The 19,054-nt window shown below is 50.9% G+C and overlaps 1 protein-coding gene across 1 annotated transcript in view; it reads right to left on the bottom strand.

Moving 5' to 3' along the window:
* Positions 1–17,807, bottom strand: part of zfp64 (zinc finger protein 64 homolog (mouse)) — a 109,461-nt gene extending 91,654 nt beyond the window's left edge. The window contains exon 1 of the mRNA XM_072514708.1: positions 17,601–17,807. Within this exon, the coding sequence (XP_072370809.1) occupies positions 17,601–17,643 (43 nt within the window). The 5' untranslated portion in view covers positions 17,644–17,807. The remainder of the gene's footprint in view (positions 1–17,600) is intronic.
* Between the last annotated feature and the right edge of the window lie 1,247 nt (positions 17,808–19,054).

Here is a 19,054-nt window from a genome sequence, read left to right as displayed (position 1 = left end):
GCTATTTAGTTTATAATCCCAATGCGTATTTCCCTTTTCTAGTCTTGTTACCATGTATTTGACAACATAAAATTCTATTTCCCAGATATCAGTCCACCTTCCAGATCCAGATGCATGTGTTTTATTTATTCCTCATTTTTGAAACACCCTGATCTTATCATCCATAGATTGTTAATGTCCACCATGGTGGGGGTTGGAGGGTTAGTGCAGACTTGATGGGCCAAATGGCCTTCTTCTGCACTGTGGGGATTCTATGGAACACTAACAGCTATTTCTGTGTGTTACAACAAGTACTCGTACACCAACATTAGGGGCTGTTTAGCACAGGGCTAAATCGCTGGCTTTGAAAGCAGAGCAAAGCAGGCCAGCAGGACGGTTCAATTCCCGTAACAGCCTCCCCGAACAGGCGCCAGAATGTGGCGACTAGGGGCTTTTCACAGTAACTTCATTTGAAGCCTACTTGCGACAATAAGCGATTTCCATTTCCATTTCCATTCCATTCCATTTTCCACATTGGAGTGCTGTACTGATATGGCCATCGACACTTTTTTGATCTACATCTCTGCTTGCGACATAGCAAGTATAGGAAAAAGTGCTTCAGCGGTGAGAAATGAGAAGGATAGAGAATGTGATGTTGCAAATTATATTGGACAGCAGTGAAACACTGCTGGTATCGTGTGGGCTACTCATTATAGGTCACACCGATATTCAGTTCCATTGACTTCCATTTGACAGGTGACCCAAGCAATACAGCCCTTTATATGTTATCACACAAGACACATTTCTACCCTATATATTTTTATAAACACTCTTCGCCCCTCAACTTGTAAAGCAGAAACTCAGGAATTTTACTTTCTGGCCAAAACACAGGATTTTTAAAAAAATCTTGCATTTATATAGCACTTTTCACAACCTCTTCACAGCCAATTAAGTACTTCTTTGGAGTGCAGTCGCTATCATCATCCAGGAAACATTGATGTAAACTATAAGCAACAATCCACTGAATCCCATGGCGCTCTGCTGGCATTACCTTACAGAATCAATGCAGCTTCACTTACATCAGCTTTTCATTTTCTCCTGTTGGCCAGCTACCAATCTACCGCAGGCGTTTGTTTCTGTTCACGCCTTTCTACCCGTGGACTAATTGTTCGCATATTTCAGAATCAGAGCTTCTGCCGAATTTCAAATAAATTGTGCACGCAGAATTTCAACTGTCAACACCACTCATTGTTTCCTTGAATGGATCCAAGTCAGTTTGTTAGAAAACCTCTCTAATGTCAGGTGCTCCAAGTCACAACTTATCCATCAGTGAGAGGTGAACTCTTAAAACAAAAACACACAGCCTTTCCAAACCTCCACCTCCCTGAAATTCAAGTGCTACTATTTAAATAAGATGTATATATCACAGTAGGATTTGGGGGAAGATGGTGGCATAGTGGCAATGCTACTGGACTGGTAATCCAGTGTCCCAGGTTAATGCTCTGGGGACGTGGGTTCAACTCTCACCATGGCAGCTGGTGGAATTTAAAATCCATTAATAAATTTGGAATTATCAGTAATGGTGACCACGAAACCCATTTGGCTCACTAATATCCTTTAGGGAAGGAAGTTTGCCATCCTTACTTGGTCTGGCCTGAGTGTGACTGCAGACCCACAGCAATGCGATTGACTCTTAACTACCTTCTCAAATGGCCAATTGTCGATGGGCACCGTATGCTGACCTTGTCAGCGATGCACACACGCATGAAAGAAAAAAAGGATGAAATTGTCTGGGGTTTAAGGCTTTGATTGCCCCTGATTTCAATCCCTACGCCACAGTTTAGGTGCCCATGTAACAGCTCATCATAAAATGATGTTTGAAAATTAAGAGCTGCAACGTTCTCACCCTAATTCACAAATATATTTTCAGAAAATATGGCAATGATTATTCAACATTATGGTTCTCCGCCAATTTGTGTCAACCGTTGTGCAGTTTATGTAACAATAATACAAAAGAAAAACAATGGGCGGGATTCTCCGGTCGGCAACGCCAAAATCGCGTTTGGCGATCGGCCGGAGAACCCCATTACCGACAAAATCGGGGGCAGCGCCACTTTTCCAATGCTCCGTCCCTCCAAAGCGGCGTACTCTAGAACTACTGCGCACGCTGTATCGACGGCCTCAGGAAGTTGTCCGAGGCCCACCCGCCAATGCTCCGCCCCCAACTTACTGAGTTCCCGACGTTGTGGGTCTCTCATGGTCTTACCTGCCGGGAACTTGGCGTGGCGGCTGCGGACTCAGTCCAGCGCCGCAACAGTTGGGGGAGGGCAGAGGGGAATGTGTTAGGGGCTGGGGGCACTGTTGGGGGCAGTCCGGGGACCACGGGCCGGCCAAAGGGGGGCACTGTTTTGCAGGCCGTCGTCATGTGCATGCGCAGCCACGGACCCGGCAATTCTCCACGCTGTATTGGCAGCTAGAGCTGGGTGCTCTACGCTGTCCTGCTAGCCCCCAGCCAAACAGAGCTTCAGTGGCCGTTTTGCGCCAAAATTTCTGTCGTAACAGGCCACCGTTCCCACGCCGTCGTCAGGACATAGCCTGAAAATCGGAGATTCCATCCCAATGTTTCACTAAGTATGCACACAAAAACTCTTCTGGCTTTACCGGGCGCAGCACTAAACCAAACAGACCAGAGATCTTAAGTTTGATTCTAAGTCCATCCTGACTCAAATGCATGGGCTCAATATCTCTAGTCTCTTTATCTAGGGATGGGAGAATTTAACCAGGATTCCCAGTCACAATCTAGCGTCCTTCCGGATTTGTGAACCTTGAGAAAGAACAAGATAATGTTCAGCTCTCCAATCAAATACTCTGCTTATTCTCTGTTTGGGCACAGACATGATGACTTGGTCAAGGTACTGAAAGGCTGGCAGCCACAGTGGAGCCAAATCCAAAACAGCCACAGCTTTCACGAATGGAGGGAAAAACGTCCTTTAAAAAAAACTTCAATACTGCCCAGACACTTTTTTCCACATGAGCACTTTTAATTCTGACCATGCTACTGGTGGAGATAGAAAATATTTAATTTTTATTTTACGGGAGCGGTTTAGCGCAGTTGTCAGCTGGTTCATGATGCAGAGCGAGGCCAACAGCACGGGATCAATTCCCATACAGACGGAGGGTAATCCTGAAGGCTCAGCATTCTCACCCTTACCCCTTGCTTGAGGTGGCACAGTGGTTAGTACTTGCATCACAGTGCCAGGGTCCCAGGTTCGATTCTTGGCTTGGGTCACTGTGCGGAGTCTGAACATTCTCCCCGTGTCTGCGTGGGTTTCCTCCGAGTGCTCTGGTTTCCTCCCATCAAGTCTTGAAAGACATGCTTGTTAGATGAATTGGACATTATGAATTTCCCTCAGTGTACCTAAACAGGCGCCGGAGTGTGGCGACTAGGGGCTTTTCACAATAACTTCATTGCAGTGTTAATGTAAGCCTACTTGTGACACTAATAAAGATTATTATTAGGTGTGGTGATCCTCAGGTTAAATCACCACCAGTCAGCTCTCCCCTCCTCAAAGGGGAAAGCAGCCTATGGTCATCTGGGACCACAGTGATTTTACTTACTTTACTAAAATATATTTTTAAAATGAAATTACAGTAAATGAGATACGAATTCCACTGTACATCAAATGTTGCACCTTGTATTTAAACTAATTTCTTTTGAGTTTCCCACAGGTTCCTTTCTATTATTATTGTGCAAGTACTTATTCGAACTGCAGAGGGAGCCATTAATCTTCCTCAGAGGCATGTCCAAGCAAAATGGGATGGGTGTTGATGTGCTTTTAAAGAGTTGGTGGGCTGGCATTCTTTTTCTGGATCTTAAAAGTCAGTTGTGCAGATATGCAAAGAAAAAAAGACAAAGGTTGTGGAGATATACAATATCTTTTGTGCAAACGTAGTGCATCATAAAGCGTTTCACAAAAAATTACTCCTCTTCAACTCAGTTTAAATAACACTATTGCCAAAGGTTCCACAAATAGCTAAAAGGTAAATGGCCTGTTTTTTTTGTGATATTGGTTAAAGGAAGAAATAAGGGAAAGATCCGGAAAATTTATTGCTTTACTTTACACCATTTCACAGGGTCATTAACATAATGCCCCTCGCCTAAGGTATGGTGATCCTCAGGTTAAATCAACCCAAGTCACTCTCCCCCTCAAAGGGGAAAGCCGCCTATGGCCATCTGGAACCCTGTCGACTTTACCTTAAATCAACCCCGACACAGCATATGGGACCTCGGGTTAATTTTTCATCTTCAGATCATAGAATCCCTGCAGTGCAGAAAGAGGCCATTCAGCCCATCGAGTCTGCACCGACCCTCCAAAAGAGCACCCTACCCAGGCCCATTCCCCCGCCCGATCCCCTTAACCCTATCTAACGTTTGGATGGCCAATCTGCCTAACCTGCACATCTTTGGACTGTGGGAGGAAATCGGAGCACCAGGAGGAAACCCACTCAAGACACAGGGAGAATGTGCAAACTCCACACAAACTCCAAGGTCAAAATCGAACCCGGAACCCTGGCGCTGTGAGGCAGCAGTGCTAACCATTGTGTCACCTTGCCACCTATAGATTCCAAATCAGACAACCAACAAAAGTGAATAAGCACTTGAAAAAGGTTAACAGCTCAAATATTTCACTGAATATAGATCTTATGAAACATCAGGCAGCAGGATACGATACTGGCATGAACTTAAACGATAGAAACCATACAGTGCAGAAGGAGGTCATTGGCACATCATGTGTGCACTGACCCTTCAAAAGACCACTTAACCTTGGGCCACTCCCCCTTCCTATTCCCGTAATCTCGAGCATTGATCATGGCCAATCCACCTAACCTCCACATCTTTGGACTGTGGGAAGAAACCGGAGCACCAAGACAAAACCTACTCAGACACAGGGAGAAAGTGCAAACTTCATATAGAAAGTCACCCGAGGCTGGAATTGAACACGTGTCCCGGCGCTAACCACTGTGCCACTGTGTCGTCCAAACTCCGAACCTATCATTCCTTTTCCTCAGGATACAAGACTAGAAGTGCACATATGTATAGCAGCAGTGAATTTAGACGTGACTAAAGGCATGAGTTTTATTTTATAATAGGACTTTAACCCATCTTTTTCTCTTTTAAAAGCTACTGTGCATTTTAAGTACATCTTCCAGATAATCCACCTACAAACAGGAAAATTTGGATCTGGCAAATAAATTCATATTAAAAGGAACATTGATTACACATCCATAAAATTCATTGGCAGTGGGATCAGTGGATACATCTAAAGAATAGTAATGTCTGGGCTCGATTTTCAGCCCAACCCCATCCACCTACCTAAATGAATAACGGGACCTGGGACGTCAGGACCCTCAAGGACAACCCCAACAGCAACAGACCCAAACCGCAAACCGCCATCATAGCCAGGGAACGCTGATGTCACAACATTGACATCGCTGCTTGAGTGATACACAATTGGCAGGAGAAGGCCAGCTTAAAGAACAAGGTGGCAGACATACCTTCTTCTGGAAAGGCGAAACAGAAGAAGAACAGCTTCTCTACGGGGTCGGCTTTGCCGTAAAAAACAAATGGGTCGGGGACTTCCGGTTGTGGCTATGCAGAGCTAAGTCGCACGTTCGGCAGCTCCCTCTTGGAACGGACTTTTGGGCTCTTTTCAGGGCCCCCGAATGGCATTTTTACGACATTTCCCGGTGTGGGAAGAAGAGTGCAACATTCCTCCGACAGTGTATGGCTTGGACCAGGAGCGGGTCGACTAAAAAAGGGGTGGTGAACCCAAAGAAAGTGCGAGGGAAGAAGAACAAGATGGCGGCGGGCGGGGACCAGGCAGCGTGGATGCAGGAGCAGCAGGAGGTTATCCAGCGCTGCTTCAGGGAGCTCAAAGTGGACCTGCTGGAGCCGATGAAGGCTTCTATCGATTAGCTGCCGGAGACCCAGACGGCCCAGGGGGTGGCGATCTGCGAAGTCCGACAAAAGATCTCCGATAACGAGGACGAGATCTTGGGCCTAGCGGTAAAGGTGGAGGCGCACGAGGCGCTCCACAAGAAATGGCAGGAACGGTTCGAGGAGATGGAGAATCGGTCGAGGCGGAAGAATCTGCGGGTCCTGGGCCTCCCGGAGAGGCTGGAGGGGTCGGATGTGGGGGCCTATGTGGTCACCGTGTTAAACTCGCTGATGGGACCAGGGTCCTTCCAGGGGCCCCTGGAGCTGGAAGGGGCCCATAGAGTGCTGGCTAGGAGGCCCAAGGCTAACGAGCCGCCGCGGCGGTGCTGGTGTGGTTTCATCGGTTCGCTGATCGGGAGTGCGTGCTCAGATGGGCCAAGAAAGAGAGGAGCAGCAGGTGGGAGAACACAGAGGTTTGAATATATCAGGACTGGAGGGCGGAGGTGGCGAAAAAAGGGCCGGGTACAACCGGGCGAAGGCGGTGCTGCACAGAAAGGGGGTGAAGTTTGGCATGTTGCAGCCTGCGCGACTGTGGGTCACCTACAAGGACCAGCACCATTATTTTGAGTCCCCGGAGGAGGCGTGGGCCTTTGTTCAGACCGAGAAGCTGGACACAAACTGAGGGTCGGGATGGGTGGTCGGGGATTGCTGTTGGTGTTACATTTTGAGGGAGGGGTTCTTTGCTCTTGTTTCTTTTTGATTCGGTGTGGGTGGTTAGGGTGGGTTGGGCACTGTTTTGGTTGGGTCTGTCAGGTGGGCTCTTGGAGGGGGGCATGTAAATGGAGTAGGGGTGGATGGCCGGTAGGGGAGATGGGGTCATGCGGGGGAGGACGAGGCCCGAGTCGGGGGTGAGGGGACTGGGCCTGTAAAAGGAGCTGCGTCAGAGGTGGCGGGGCTGGGCAGGTGGAAAGCGCGGGCTTTTTTCCTGTGCTGAAGGCTGGAGGGGGTGGGGCCGAGGCGGGGAAGCAAGGGTTGTTTCCCGTGCTTGGGATGGAAGGGGGAGGCGCAGAGTCTGCTGATGGGTAATGGAGGAGGAGGGGATGTCCCACAATGGGAGGAGTCGAAGGAGAGGCAGGAGTGGCTGGGGTCAGCAGGAGTCAGCTGACTTGCGGGAGTGCAATGGGGGGAGCAAAGCAGATAGGAGGGGTCCTAGGTGTGTGTGTGTGTGTGGGGGGGGGGGGGGGGGGGGGGGGGGAGAGAGAGAACCGGGTTGCTGCTGGTATGGTCAAGGCGGAGCTGGAGCAATTTGGGACGGGGGTCTGCCGCCGTGGGGAACGGGCCGGGCGTGGGGTGCGGGCGCGTGGCTGGCCGAGGAGGGGTTATGGCTAGTCGGCGGGGGAGGGGGGCGGGTAGCCCCCTGATAACCTGGAATGTAAGGGGACTGAACGGGCCGGTCAAGTCCAGGTGTTCGCGTACCCGAAGGGGCTGAAGGCGGATGTGGTCATGCTCCAGGAAATACACCTGAAGGTGGCAGACCAGGTAAGATTGAGGAAGGGGTGAGTAGGTCAGGTGTTTCATTCGGGGCTGGATGACAAAAATCGGGGGGGGGGGGGGGGGATCTTGGTGGGAAAGAGGCTGTCGTTCGAGGCGTCGAGCATTGTGACAGACAATGGCGGCAGGTATATAATAGTAACTGCAAGGGGAGAGGGTGGTGCTGGTCAACGTGTACGCCCCAAACTGGGACGATGCGGGTTTTATCCGGCGCATGTTGGGTCGGATCCTGGACTTGGAAATGGGGGGCTTAATAATTGGGGGTGGGGACTTTAATAGTGTTGGATCCGGCACTGGACCGCTCCAGGTCTAGGACGGGTAGGAAGCTGGTGGCAGATAAAGTGCTGAGGGGGTTTATAGACCAGATGGCAGGGGTGGACCCTTGGAGATTTGCGAGGCCGGGGGCCAGGGAATTTTCATTCTTCTCGCATGTTCATAAGGCCTATTCCCGGATTGACTTTTTTTATTATGAGCAGGGCGCTGATAGGGAGAGTAGAGGATACCGAGTACTCGGCGATAGCCATTTCAGATCACGGCCCGCATTGGGTAGACCTGGGGCTGTGGGAGGAGAGGGCCCAGCGCCCGTTGTGTCGCTTGGAGGTGGGACTGTTGGCGGACGAGGAGGTGAGTGAGCGGGTCCGAGGAAGCATAGAGAGATAACTGGAGGCCAACGATAACGGGGAGGTCCGAGTGGGGATGGTCTGGGAGGCGCTGAAGGGGAGAGTTGAGAGAAGAGGGAGAGGGAGAGGCTGGTGGGGGAGATGGTGAGGGTAGACAGGAGGTATGCGGAGGTGCCGGAGGAGGGACCGTTGAGGGAGAGGCATAGCCTCCAGGCCGAATTCGACCTGTTGACCACCAGGAAGGCGGAGGCGCAGTGGAGGAAGGCCCAGGGGGCGATTTATGAGTATGGGGAAAAGGCAAGTCGGATGCTGGCGCATCAGCTTCGGAAGCGGGACGCAGCTAGGGAGATCGGGGGAGTTAAGGATAGGGGAGGGAGTGTGGTGCGGAGTGGGGTTGGCATCAATGGAGTCTTCAGGGACTTTTATGAGGAACTGTATCAGTCCGAGCCCCCACTGGAGGAGGGAGGGATGGGCCGCTTTCTGGACCAATTGAGGTTCCCGAAGGTGGAGAAAGGACTGGTGGCGGGATTAGGGGCCCCGATTGGGCTGGAGGAGCTGGCCAAAGGAATAGGGAGCATGTAGGCGGGGAAGGCACCGGGGCCGGACGGTTTCCCGGTCGAATTCTACAAAAAAATATGTGGACTTGTTGGGCCCGTTGCTGGTTAGGACCTTCAATGAGGCAAAGGAGGGGGGGGGGGGGGGGGGGCTTCGCCCCCGATGATGTTCCGGGCACTGATCTCCTTGATCCTGAAGCGGGACAAGGATCCCCTGCACTGTGGCTCTTACAGGCCGATTTTGTTGTTAAACGTAGATGCCAAGGTGCTGGCGAAGTTCTTAGCCACAAGAATTGAGGACTGGGTGCAGCAGGTGATCCATGAAGACCAGACGGGGTTCGTGAAGGGGAGGCAGTTGAATGTGAATGTGCGGAGGCTCCTGAAGGTTATTATAATGGCGGCTAGGGATGGGGAAGGCGGAGATAGCGGTGGCGATAGACGCTGCGAAGGCCTTCGATAGGGTAGAGTGGGGGTACTTGTGGGAGGTGCTGAAGAGGTTCGGGTCTGGGGAGGGGTTCGTCAGGTGGGTTAGGCTGTTGTACGAGGTCCCGATGGAGAGTGTGGCCACGAACAAGAGGAGGTCTGAGTACTTTCGGTTGCATCGAGGGACGAGGCAGGGGTCCCCCTGCTCTTCACACTGGCGATTGAACCTCTGGCTATGGCACTGAGGGAGTCAAGGAACTGGAGGGGACTGGTGCGGGGCGGAGTGGAGCATAGGGTGTCGCTCTATGCGAACGACTAGCTGCTATATGTGGCGGACCCGGTGGGGGGAATGCCGGAGGTAATGAGGATCCTCAGGGCGTTCGGGGATTTCTCAGGGTACAAGCTCAACATGGGGAAGAGCGAGTTGTTCGTGGTTCACCCAGGGGACCAGGAGAGGGGGATTGGCGAGCTCCCACTAAAAAGGGCGGAGAGGAGCTTCAGGTATTTGAGAGTCCAGGTGGCCAGGAGCTGGGGGGGCCCTGCATAGACTTAATTTTACGAGGCTAATGGAGCAAATGGAGGAGGAGTTTAAGAGGTGGGACGCGTTGCCGTTGTCCCTGGCGGGTAGGGTGCAGTCAGTTAAGATGACGGTGCTCCCAACGTTTTTGTTCCTGTTCCAGTGCCTCCCCATTCTTATCCCGAAGCCCTTCTTTAGGCGGGTCAACAGGAGCATAACGGGGTTTGTGTGGGCGCGAGGGGCTCCGAGGGTGAGAAGGGTGTTCCTGGAGTGGAGTAGGGATTGGGGGGGGGGCTGGCGCTGCCCAAACTCTGTGGGTACTACTGGGCCGCCAATGTGGCGATGGTGCGCAAGTGGGTGATGGAGGGGGAGGGGGCTGCATGGAAGAGGCTGGAGACGGCATCTTGTGAGGGTACGAGTCTGGAGGCGCTGGCAAAGGCGCCGCTGCCGTTCCCTCCAATGAGGTATACCACGAGCCCGGTGGTGGCGGCTCCCCTCAAACTCTGGGGGCAGTGGAAGCGGCACAGGGGGGAAGTGGGGGCCTCGGTGTGGACCCCAATACGGGGGAACCACCGGTTTGTCCCAGGGAGAATAGATGGAGGGTTTTCGGGGTGGCACAGGGCAGGGATAAGAAGGTTGGGGGACCTGTTTGTGGATGAGAAGTTTGCGAGCCTGGGTGAGCTGGAGAAGTCTGGGCTCCCCCTGGGGAACACCTTTAGGTATCTACAGGTAAGGGCGTTTGCCAGGCGGCAACTGGTGGAATTTCCGCTGCTGCTGCCACGCACGGTACAAGACGGGGTGCTCTCGGGGGGGAGGGTTGGAGAGGGGAAGATCTCGGCAAATTACCAGGTGATGCAGGAGGAGGAGGCGGCCTCGGTGGTGGAGTTGAAAGGTAAGTGGGAGGAGGAGTTGGGGGAGGAGATCGAGGAGGGGACGTGGGCAGTTGCCCTTGGGAGGAGGGGACGTGGGCAGTTGCCCTTGGGAGGGTGAGCTCTTCCTCTTTGTGCGCGAGGCTCAGCCTCATAAGGTGCTGCACAGAGCACACATGACCGGAACAAGGATGAGCCGGTTTTTTGGGGGTGAGAGCAGGTGTGTTAGGTGCTCAGGGAGCCCAGCAAATCACACCCATATGTTCTGGGCATGCCCAGCGCTGGAGGAGTTTTGGAAGGGCGTAGCAAGGGCGGTGTCGAGGGTGGTAGGATCCAGGGTCAAATCGGGATGGGGGCTCGCAATTTTTGGGGTTGCAGGGGAGCCGGGAGTGCAGGAGGCGAAAGAGGCCGGAATTCTGGCCTTTCCCGGGGTGGGGGGGGGGGGGGGTTCTATTTTATTTTTGTTTGTCTACACTGGGGGATCTGAGGGGGTGTATATATTTGCTATGTGTTAATTCGGGGTGCTAATTTATTATTTATGTATAGGGGGGAGGGGGGCACAGGGGTTGTTTTATTTTGATTTGTATTTAATTCTATTGGGTTCCTTTTTCATTTTGTTGTTGATATTTTGTGAAAACTTCAATAAATTTTTTTTAAAATTTTTTTTAATGGGTCGGACGGCATGGTGGCACAGCTATTAGCAGTGCTGCCTCACAGCGCCAGGAACATGGGTTGGATTCCGACCTCTCGAGCGACTGTCTGTGTGGAGTTTGCACATTCTTCTCATGTCTGCGTAGGTTTCTTCTGGGCGCTCCAGTTTCCGCCCACAGTCCAAAGATGTGCAAGTTAGGTGGATTGGGTACGCTAAATTGTCCCTCGGTGGGGTTGTAGGGATGAGTGGGAGAATGGGCTTAAGTTGGGGCATTCAGAGGTCGATGCAGACTCGATGGGCTGAATGGCTACCTTCTGCACTGTAGGGATTCTATGATCTCAATGGACCCCCCCTGGGGGTGAATGAACGACACATGACCCTGTGGCTCACCCTGGCTCAGAGGCAGCACATCACAGCTGTCAGTGCCTACACCCCATTCTTAGATGCAACGGAGGAGACAAACAAGCATTCTACTCCAGCCTCGACCAATCACTATCCTGCATTCCAAAGGGAGACAAGCTGATTCTCTTCAGTGACTTCAATACGGAGTTGGGAATGAGGCAAATCTTTGGAACGGCGTGTTAGGCATGGGGAAAAGAAACGTCAACAGAGTCCACCTCCTGGTAAAATGTTTAGAACATGACCTTGTCATCACAAACACCCTATTCCACCAGAGGGACAAGCAGAAGACCTCATGGCAACACCCCCGCTCTAAGCACTGACACCTAATATACTATATCATCATCCCAGAAAGGGTTCGCCAAGACATCCACATCACCCAGGCCACGACCGGATTGACAACTGCTGGACTGACCACCGACTAATCCGCTCTACTATCTCCATCACCCTGGCCCCAATCCAGCACAGGTAGAAGAAACTCTGCCGCAGGCGACACAATGTCACTGAACTCAAAGACGCAGAGAAGAAAGAGCTACTCAGCTGACACCTCATAGCTAACCTGGCAACAACCAACAAGCCAGAGCCACAGAATGTCCACAGCGCCAGGTCCACCTTAAAAGCCACCCAGTCAGCACGTGCGAGGAGATGCTCAGTCACTCGACCACGAAACACCAAGACTTGTTCGACGGGAATGAGCAGGAGATCCAGGATCACCTTGACTGCAAGCGCAAGGCATTCCTGAACTGGCAGCTCTACCAAACCTCGAGTGAGAGGAAACAAGCCTCCAGGCAATTGAAGGCCGAGGTGCAACAAAGAACTTGCGACCTAAAAAACAGATGGTCATTGGAAGGAGCGCACGAGGCTTAGCAACTCGCTGACAACCATGATGTGCGTGGCTTCTTCAGCACAATCAAAACCATCTACGGTCTGAGTACCATGGAGCCCTCCCCACTGAGAACCAAAAACGGAGAAGCACTCATCAAAGACAGAGAGGCAGTCAATGCCTGCTGGAGAGAACACTTCAAGGACCTCCTCAACCAAGACACAGCCTTTGACACAAGCGTTCTCGACACCAGTCCGCAACACGCTACCCACCACCATCTCAGCGCAATCTCATGAGGTCAAAAAAGTCATCCGACAGCAGAAGAACAACAAGGCCTCTGGCACAGATGGAATCCCCGCAGAAGTACTAAAATACGGCGGAGATGTGCCCTTGACAAGAATTCACAAGGAACCATTCTCATTAATATTTTCTGTACTCTCACCTATGCTTTCACATCTTTCCAAAAATACGGCACCCAGAACTGGATGGAATTCTCCAGCTGAGGCCAAACTAGTGTCTTATAAAGTTCAACATAACCTCGCTCATAATCCACAACCCTTGTCTGAAAGGAACAGAGCATGCTGGATGATCTCATAGATGCCTTAATTGTAACCATTTTCAAGAAAGGAGACAAGCCGGCTGCGGAAATTAAAGAGAGATTTCCCGACTCTCCGCCACGGGAAAGGTCATCCTCAATTGCCTCCTCCCAGTGGCTTAAACGCTCCTCCCAGTCTCAGTGCAGCTTCCGCCCATCAAGAGGTTCAATGGACATGATCTTCAGCACGCAACAAATCCAGGAAAAGTGCAGAGAGCAGCATCAACCTCTGCATATGGCCTTCTTCGATCTTGCAACGGCCTTCTACACTGCCAACCGTGAGGGACTGTGAAGCATCCTTAAATGCATGAAAGGCGAAATCCTCACCAGCAGAATCATCACAGACTAAATACGTGTGCAAATGGAGTCAAACAGGGCTGCGTCATCGCACCAACGCTCTTCTCCATCTTACTCGCAGCAACACTCCATGCAGCCACCCTTGGAGTCGAGCTGACCTACTGGACAAGCAGGAAACTGTTCAAACTACAATTCCTCCAGGCCAGAATCAAGACCACCCCAATTTCTGTCATCAAGCTGCAGTACGCAGACGACGCCTGTGTGTGCACACATTCAAAGACCAAGCGGCAAACCATCATTGATGCATTCACCAAGACATATGAGAGAATGGGCCTCAGACTAAACATCCAGAAAACAAAGGTTCTCTACCAGCACGCAGAACTGCTTCCGAATCATCAAGATCTGCAGTGAGCCCCTGGACAATGTGAATTATTTCCCATACCTCGGGAGCCTCCTCCCACTGCGAGCAGACATTGACGACAAAATCCAACATCAACTCCAATGAGCCAGTGCAGTCTTCGGACGCCTGAGAAACAGAGTATTTGAAGACGGAGACCTCAAACCCAGCACCAAGCTCATGATCCACAGAGCAGCCGTGGCCCCCGCCCTCCTGTATCCATCAGAAACATGGACAATGTACAGCAGACACCTCAAATCCTTGGAGATATCATCAGCACTGCCTCTGCAAAATCCTGCAGGATAGGCATACCAACATGAGCATCCTCTCCCTGGCCAATATCCGCAGTATCGAGGCACTGGTCATACTCGACTAGCTGCGATGGATGAGCCCCATTGCCCACACGCCTGACACAAGACTCCCAAACAAGTTCTCTACTCCGAGCTCCGCAATGGCAAGTGATCACTAGGAAGGCAGAGGACACTCTGAAAGCCTCCCTAAATAAATGCAACATCCCCACCAACACATGGGAATCGCTTGCCTTAGAACGCACAAACTGGAGAAAAAGCATCCGCGAAGGTGCCAATCAACTTGTAGGGGGAGCATGTGAAGGCCAAGCTTAAACAGCGGAAGGTGAATGCAGAATCCAGAGTGTCCCTCATCAAACACCACCTGCCAATCCTGTGGCAGAGTGTACGGATCCAGGATCAGACTATTGAGCCACTGCAGAACCCACATACCCGGAGTGGAACAAGTCATCCTCGACACTAAGAAACTGCTTGGGAGAGATACCCTTCTAAAGCCCCACACCCACATCTCACAGCTCTTACAATGTCAGTTTTTCAGTTTGACGGATACATCATCCAAACTCATGACATGATCTTCAATAAAACACTTCCTTCTTTCTTGCAGGATGATGATGCAGAAGGCAGAAGAGCTTAACCAGTTGGGGGGGGGGGGGGGGGGGGGGGGGAGGCAGGGCTGCATGTCCTCACCCCAATGGAGGAGAGGGGGGTTGCCAGTATTGGAGCAGCTACGACAAAGTCCGTGACCAGCAGAGGATGAAAGCTTGGAAGATGATGTTGTGCATCAGGATAAGGGTAGCACACCTTCCAGCTTGCCAGGGGGAGAGGCCGCATGAGTTCCTTTGCCCAGGACTCAGATAAAGACTTCAAAGCGGCAGCGCACAGCAAAAGACTGATGGATTATGTACACAGAAATGCTCGTTGAATTGGCAGGCCAGTCAGAGAAGAGATCCTACAGTCACTGTCAAGTGTGGAAGGGTCTGGAACCAATCTTCTGCATGGGCTTTCCGCAGAGCATGAAGCCCGTCCTTTCCAGTGTGAAAGTGATGGCCAACTCCATGACCCCCACAATGTTGTAATTTCCAGTGACTGATGTCTAACTTCCGTTGCACAAGCAGAAACCATCCAATATCCAAGTACTGCAGTCAATGCACAAACTGAAGTCCTGTACGTTCAGCTTGTCATCAACAATATTCAGATGGCTGAGTACTGAGCTCTGATGGCAAAGGGTCTTAGAGGCTCTCAGGGGTACTCCAGCAAACTGCCCTCCAACACAGAAAGCTACAGTTGAAATGCCACACTGGGGAAGGGACAGTGGCTCAAAGGAACACAGACCGGTTGTCGTCTCTCACAATGATTGTGTTTATCGCCCCCCCCCCCCCCCCCCCCCCCCTACTGCCACTCGTCAGCCAGCCAGCCCAGAGCACTGCCACCCATACGAAGATAGTGCAGTCCAAATCTGGCCGGGAGTGGGGTGGGGGGGTTGGGCGATGTGCTGCAGGACTCTGTGAGGTCATAGAACATACATACAGTGCAGGAGGCCATTTGGCCCATCGAGTCTGCACCGACACACTGAAGCCCTCACTTCAACTCTATCCCCGTAACCCAATAACCCCTCCTAAACTTTTTTGGTCACTAAGAGTAATTTATCTTGGCCAATCCACCTAACCTGCATGTCTTTGGACTGTGGGAGGAAACCGGAGCACCCAGAGGAAACCCACGCAGACACGGGGAGAACTTGCAGACTCCACACAGACAGTGACCCAGTGGGGAATCGAATGTGGGACCCTGGCGCTGTGAAGCCACAGTGCTATCCACTTGTGCTGCCGTGTCATTGTGCAAGACCATCCACAATCTCCTCCACTGAAAGTCAGCATCTTTCCACCAGCCATGTTGCAACCCTGGGGTAGGCAAAGGCACAAAAAAGATGGTGGCCGGGTTTCTCCGTCCTGCCAAGCCAGAATTCTGGTACAGCACGCAGTCGGGATTCTCCATTTCACCGGCTGGTCAATGGGGGTTCGCATTGTGGGGCAGCCCCACACCATCGTGTCGGGAAACCCCCAGGTTGTTGGTGAAACGGAGCATCCCGATGGCGGAGAATTTAGCCTGGCAACTAAGGGAATACACAAGGGTGATTTGTTGACGTTTGAATGGTTTGTAGAATATTGTTGGTTTGGAATGTCTGTTTTGTGGTGGCTTTTATTTTGCCATTGTGGCCAAGAGGTCACCTTGATGGTCAGTGCTTGAGGAAGATATGCAATTGGTGCTCAATGGGAATTGGGTTTGAATTCAATGGTACCACAGTTGGAAGAGCTGATCAGGGACAGATGAGCTGCCAAGAGACTGTGTTGCCTCCTCTTTCATCCTCCTCAACAGCTTGCTCTATATCTAATGGCAAGAGCTGTGCCCTCTTGGTGACAAAGCCTTGCAGGATATTGACGGCTACGACAAATTGTAACACATGCTCTGGAAAGTACTGTAGGATTCCTACAGAATGGTCCAGGCAACAGAAAGCATTGCTTAGGCACCTTAATTGTCTGCTCAATTACATTTTGTGTGTCCGAATGGCTCTTGTTATACACATGCTGCCCATGTATGTATGGCTTGTATGGCAGTCATGAGCCAGATTGTCAGGAGATAGACCCAATAACATATTAGCTGTCCTTTGGTTTCTCTAAGTGCTAATAGTCCAATGGATTTGTGTGTCACGGCTCCTGCTCAGAGCATTGAGTTGCATGATTCGCTCATCACAGCAGCTGGGTGTGGAACCGGTTGCAGTTGTGATGCATTCAGAGTCCGCAAAGCAACATGCAGCAATGGCCTCCTCAGTCTGAGGTGGCCTACTATCCTGGCGAAGTTATGTGCTTCCGGGAAAGAGGGAACGCATGCTGACAGAGGTAACAATCTGCATATTCTTGGCCCATCCTCCCAGTGCCTGCAGTGATGACCTGCTCAACATGGCAGGTGCACCAAAAGTGCAACCTTATGATGGGGGACATCATTCTGGGCCCAAAATGACCCCTGTAAGTGCTGAAAATTGGGGTCCTAGGCAATTGAATTTAATAATAATCACTTATTGTCACGAGTAGGTTTCAATGAAGTTACTGTGAAAAGCCCCTAGTCGCCACATTCTGGTGCCTGTTCGGGGAGGCTGGTACGGGAAGTGAACCCACGCTGCTGGCATTGTTCTGTATTGCGAGCCAGCGGTTTAGCCCACTGTGCTAAACCAGCCCCTAATGGTCTTAAACTTTGCATTCATGGCAGAAATGGTCGGAAGTGTGGCAGAAATCATTGCAACACCAACTATGCACCTTTTATTCCGAAATTAATTTTAATGCCTCGCGTCTGTAAGTGCTTCTGGTGCACCAACTGCAAGTTGCCAGAATTTAAAAAAGGCTATCGTTAATTCTAGGGCTTCGTTTTCAAATGCACCAGCCTGGGAAGCCTCAATTTTACCTCCTCCATATGTTGAATGAAATGGGGGCTGGGGGGGGGGGGAACCCCTGACTTTGTATATCACATACAATGAAAGCCCTGGAACCTGAGTATTGTACCTCCCCTTGCCCGTCTCCTGCTCGCCAGGCTCCCGGGTGTTCGCTACCCAGGTTCCGGGGCTGCCCTGGGCCCGGGCCCCGCCGCCGCCGCCCCAACCCCTGCATAGCTGGACTGCTGCATACTCACACGGCACCGGGGTGAAAGCATCGCTCTGTCCGCCCGCGTTCATCGCACAGCCAGCGAGCGAGGGAGGGCGAAGGAAGCCAACCCCCGCCCCCCCGGGGGACCGACCGACCTCCCGCCCAAATAAATAATATTTACAAAACAAACACGGTGAAGGGTTGATAGTGAGGCCGGGCCGGCACCTCAGCGCGGCGGAAGCGGCGGTGCAGCACTTCCGCCTGGCCTTGGAGAACCCTAGTCTCGGCAAAGGGCTCCTCGTCTTGAGGCACATTCTTTATCCCCAAAAGAAGAATGAGCCTTTTTAGCTCATTACCCCCCCACGCACACACGTTTGTGCTGTTGGATTATCAACCTTAAATTCATCCCTAAGTTTAAAAAAAAAATGTAAAAACATACTTATTGTGCCATTTCATACACGTATTATTTGGATCGCTATACCAGCTGCAATTTTCCTGCAGTTACTACCTGCAAATTGTCCAACCAACAAATGGTAATTACGTTGGCCTGAGGACAGATTTGGCCCTCGTGGACTGGGCAGGGAGACTTAAAAGTTGATGCGCAGTAGCAGTTGTTTGAGGAGATATTCAATTTACCCCAACCAAACTATATTTCAGGGGGGAAGAAAAATTGTAAGAGGGGGATAAAATATCCATGCCTCAGCAAGGAAGTTAAAGATAGCATAAAAGGCGAAAACAAAGTCACACCCTATTGCGAACGCCAGTGGCAGGCTGAAAGATAGGGGAACTTCTAAAGATCAACAGAGGATTATAAAAAGAGTCAAGGTAAATCATGAAAGGAAACTACTGCAAAATATTTTTAAAATAGCAAAAGCTTCTATAAGTATACAAAAGGGAAGAGTAGCTGAAGTGACTGTTGGTCCGTTGGCGGATGAGACCAGGGAGTTAATAGTGGGGAACAAATGGCAGGTCCCGTACCGGCCTCCCTGAACAGGTGCCGGAATGTGGCGACTAGGGGCTTTTCACAGTAACTTCATTGAAGCCTACTTGTGACAATAAGTGATTATTATTATTAAATCAATATTTTGCCTCAGTTTTCAGGGTGGAGGACTAGTACCATTCCAATAGCAACAGGTAATGCAGAGGTAACACTGGGAGGAACTTAGAAAAACCACAATCAATAGGGAAAATGGACTAAAACTATTGGGATTGAAGGCAGACAAGTGCCCAAGGCCTGATGGCCTACGTGCTAGGGTCTTAAAAGAAATGGCAGCAGAGATAATGGATCCATTGGTTATAATATTCCAAAATTCCCTGGATGCGGGAAAGGTTCCAGTGGATTGTAAAAATGCTAAAGTATTATTCAAAAAGGTTGGGAGGCAGAAAGTAGGAAACTATAAACTATTTACATCTGTCGTTGGGAAATTGTCAGAATCCATTATTAACTAAGTAATAACAGGACATTTAGAAAGTCAAAATGCAATCCATCAGAGTCAGCAT

Source organism: Scyliorhinus torazame, chromosome 8 (genome assembly GCF_047496885.1).
Source record: "Scyliorhinus torazame isolate Kashiwa2021f chromosome 8, sScyTor2.1, whole genome shotgun sequence".
Taxonomy (NCBI): Eukaryota; Metazoa; Chordata; class Chondrichthyes; order Carcharhiniformes; family Scyliorhinidae; genus Scyliorhinus; species Scyliorhinus torazame.
Note: the sequence above shows the minus strand (reverse complement) of the source record. Positions and strands in the feature narration are given on the sequence as shown.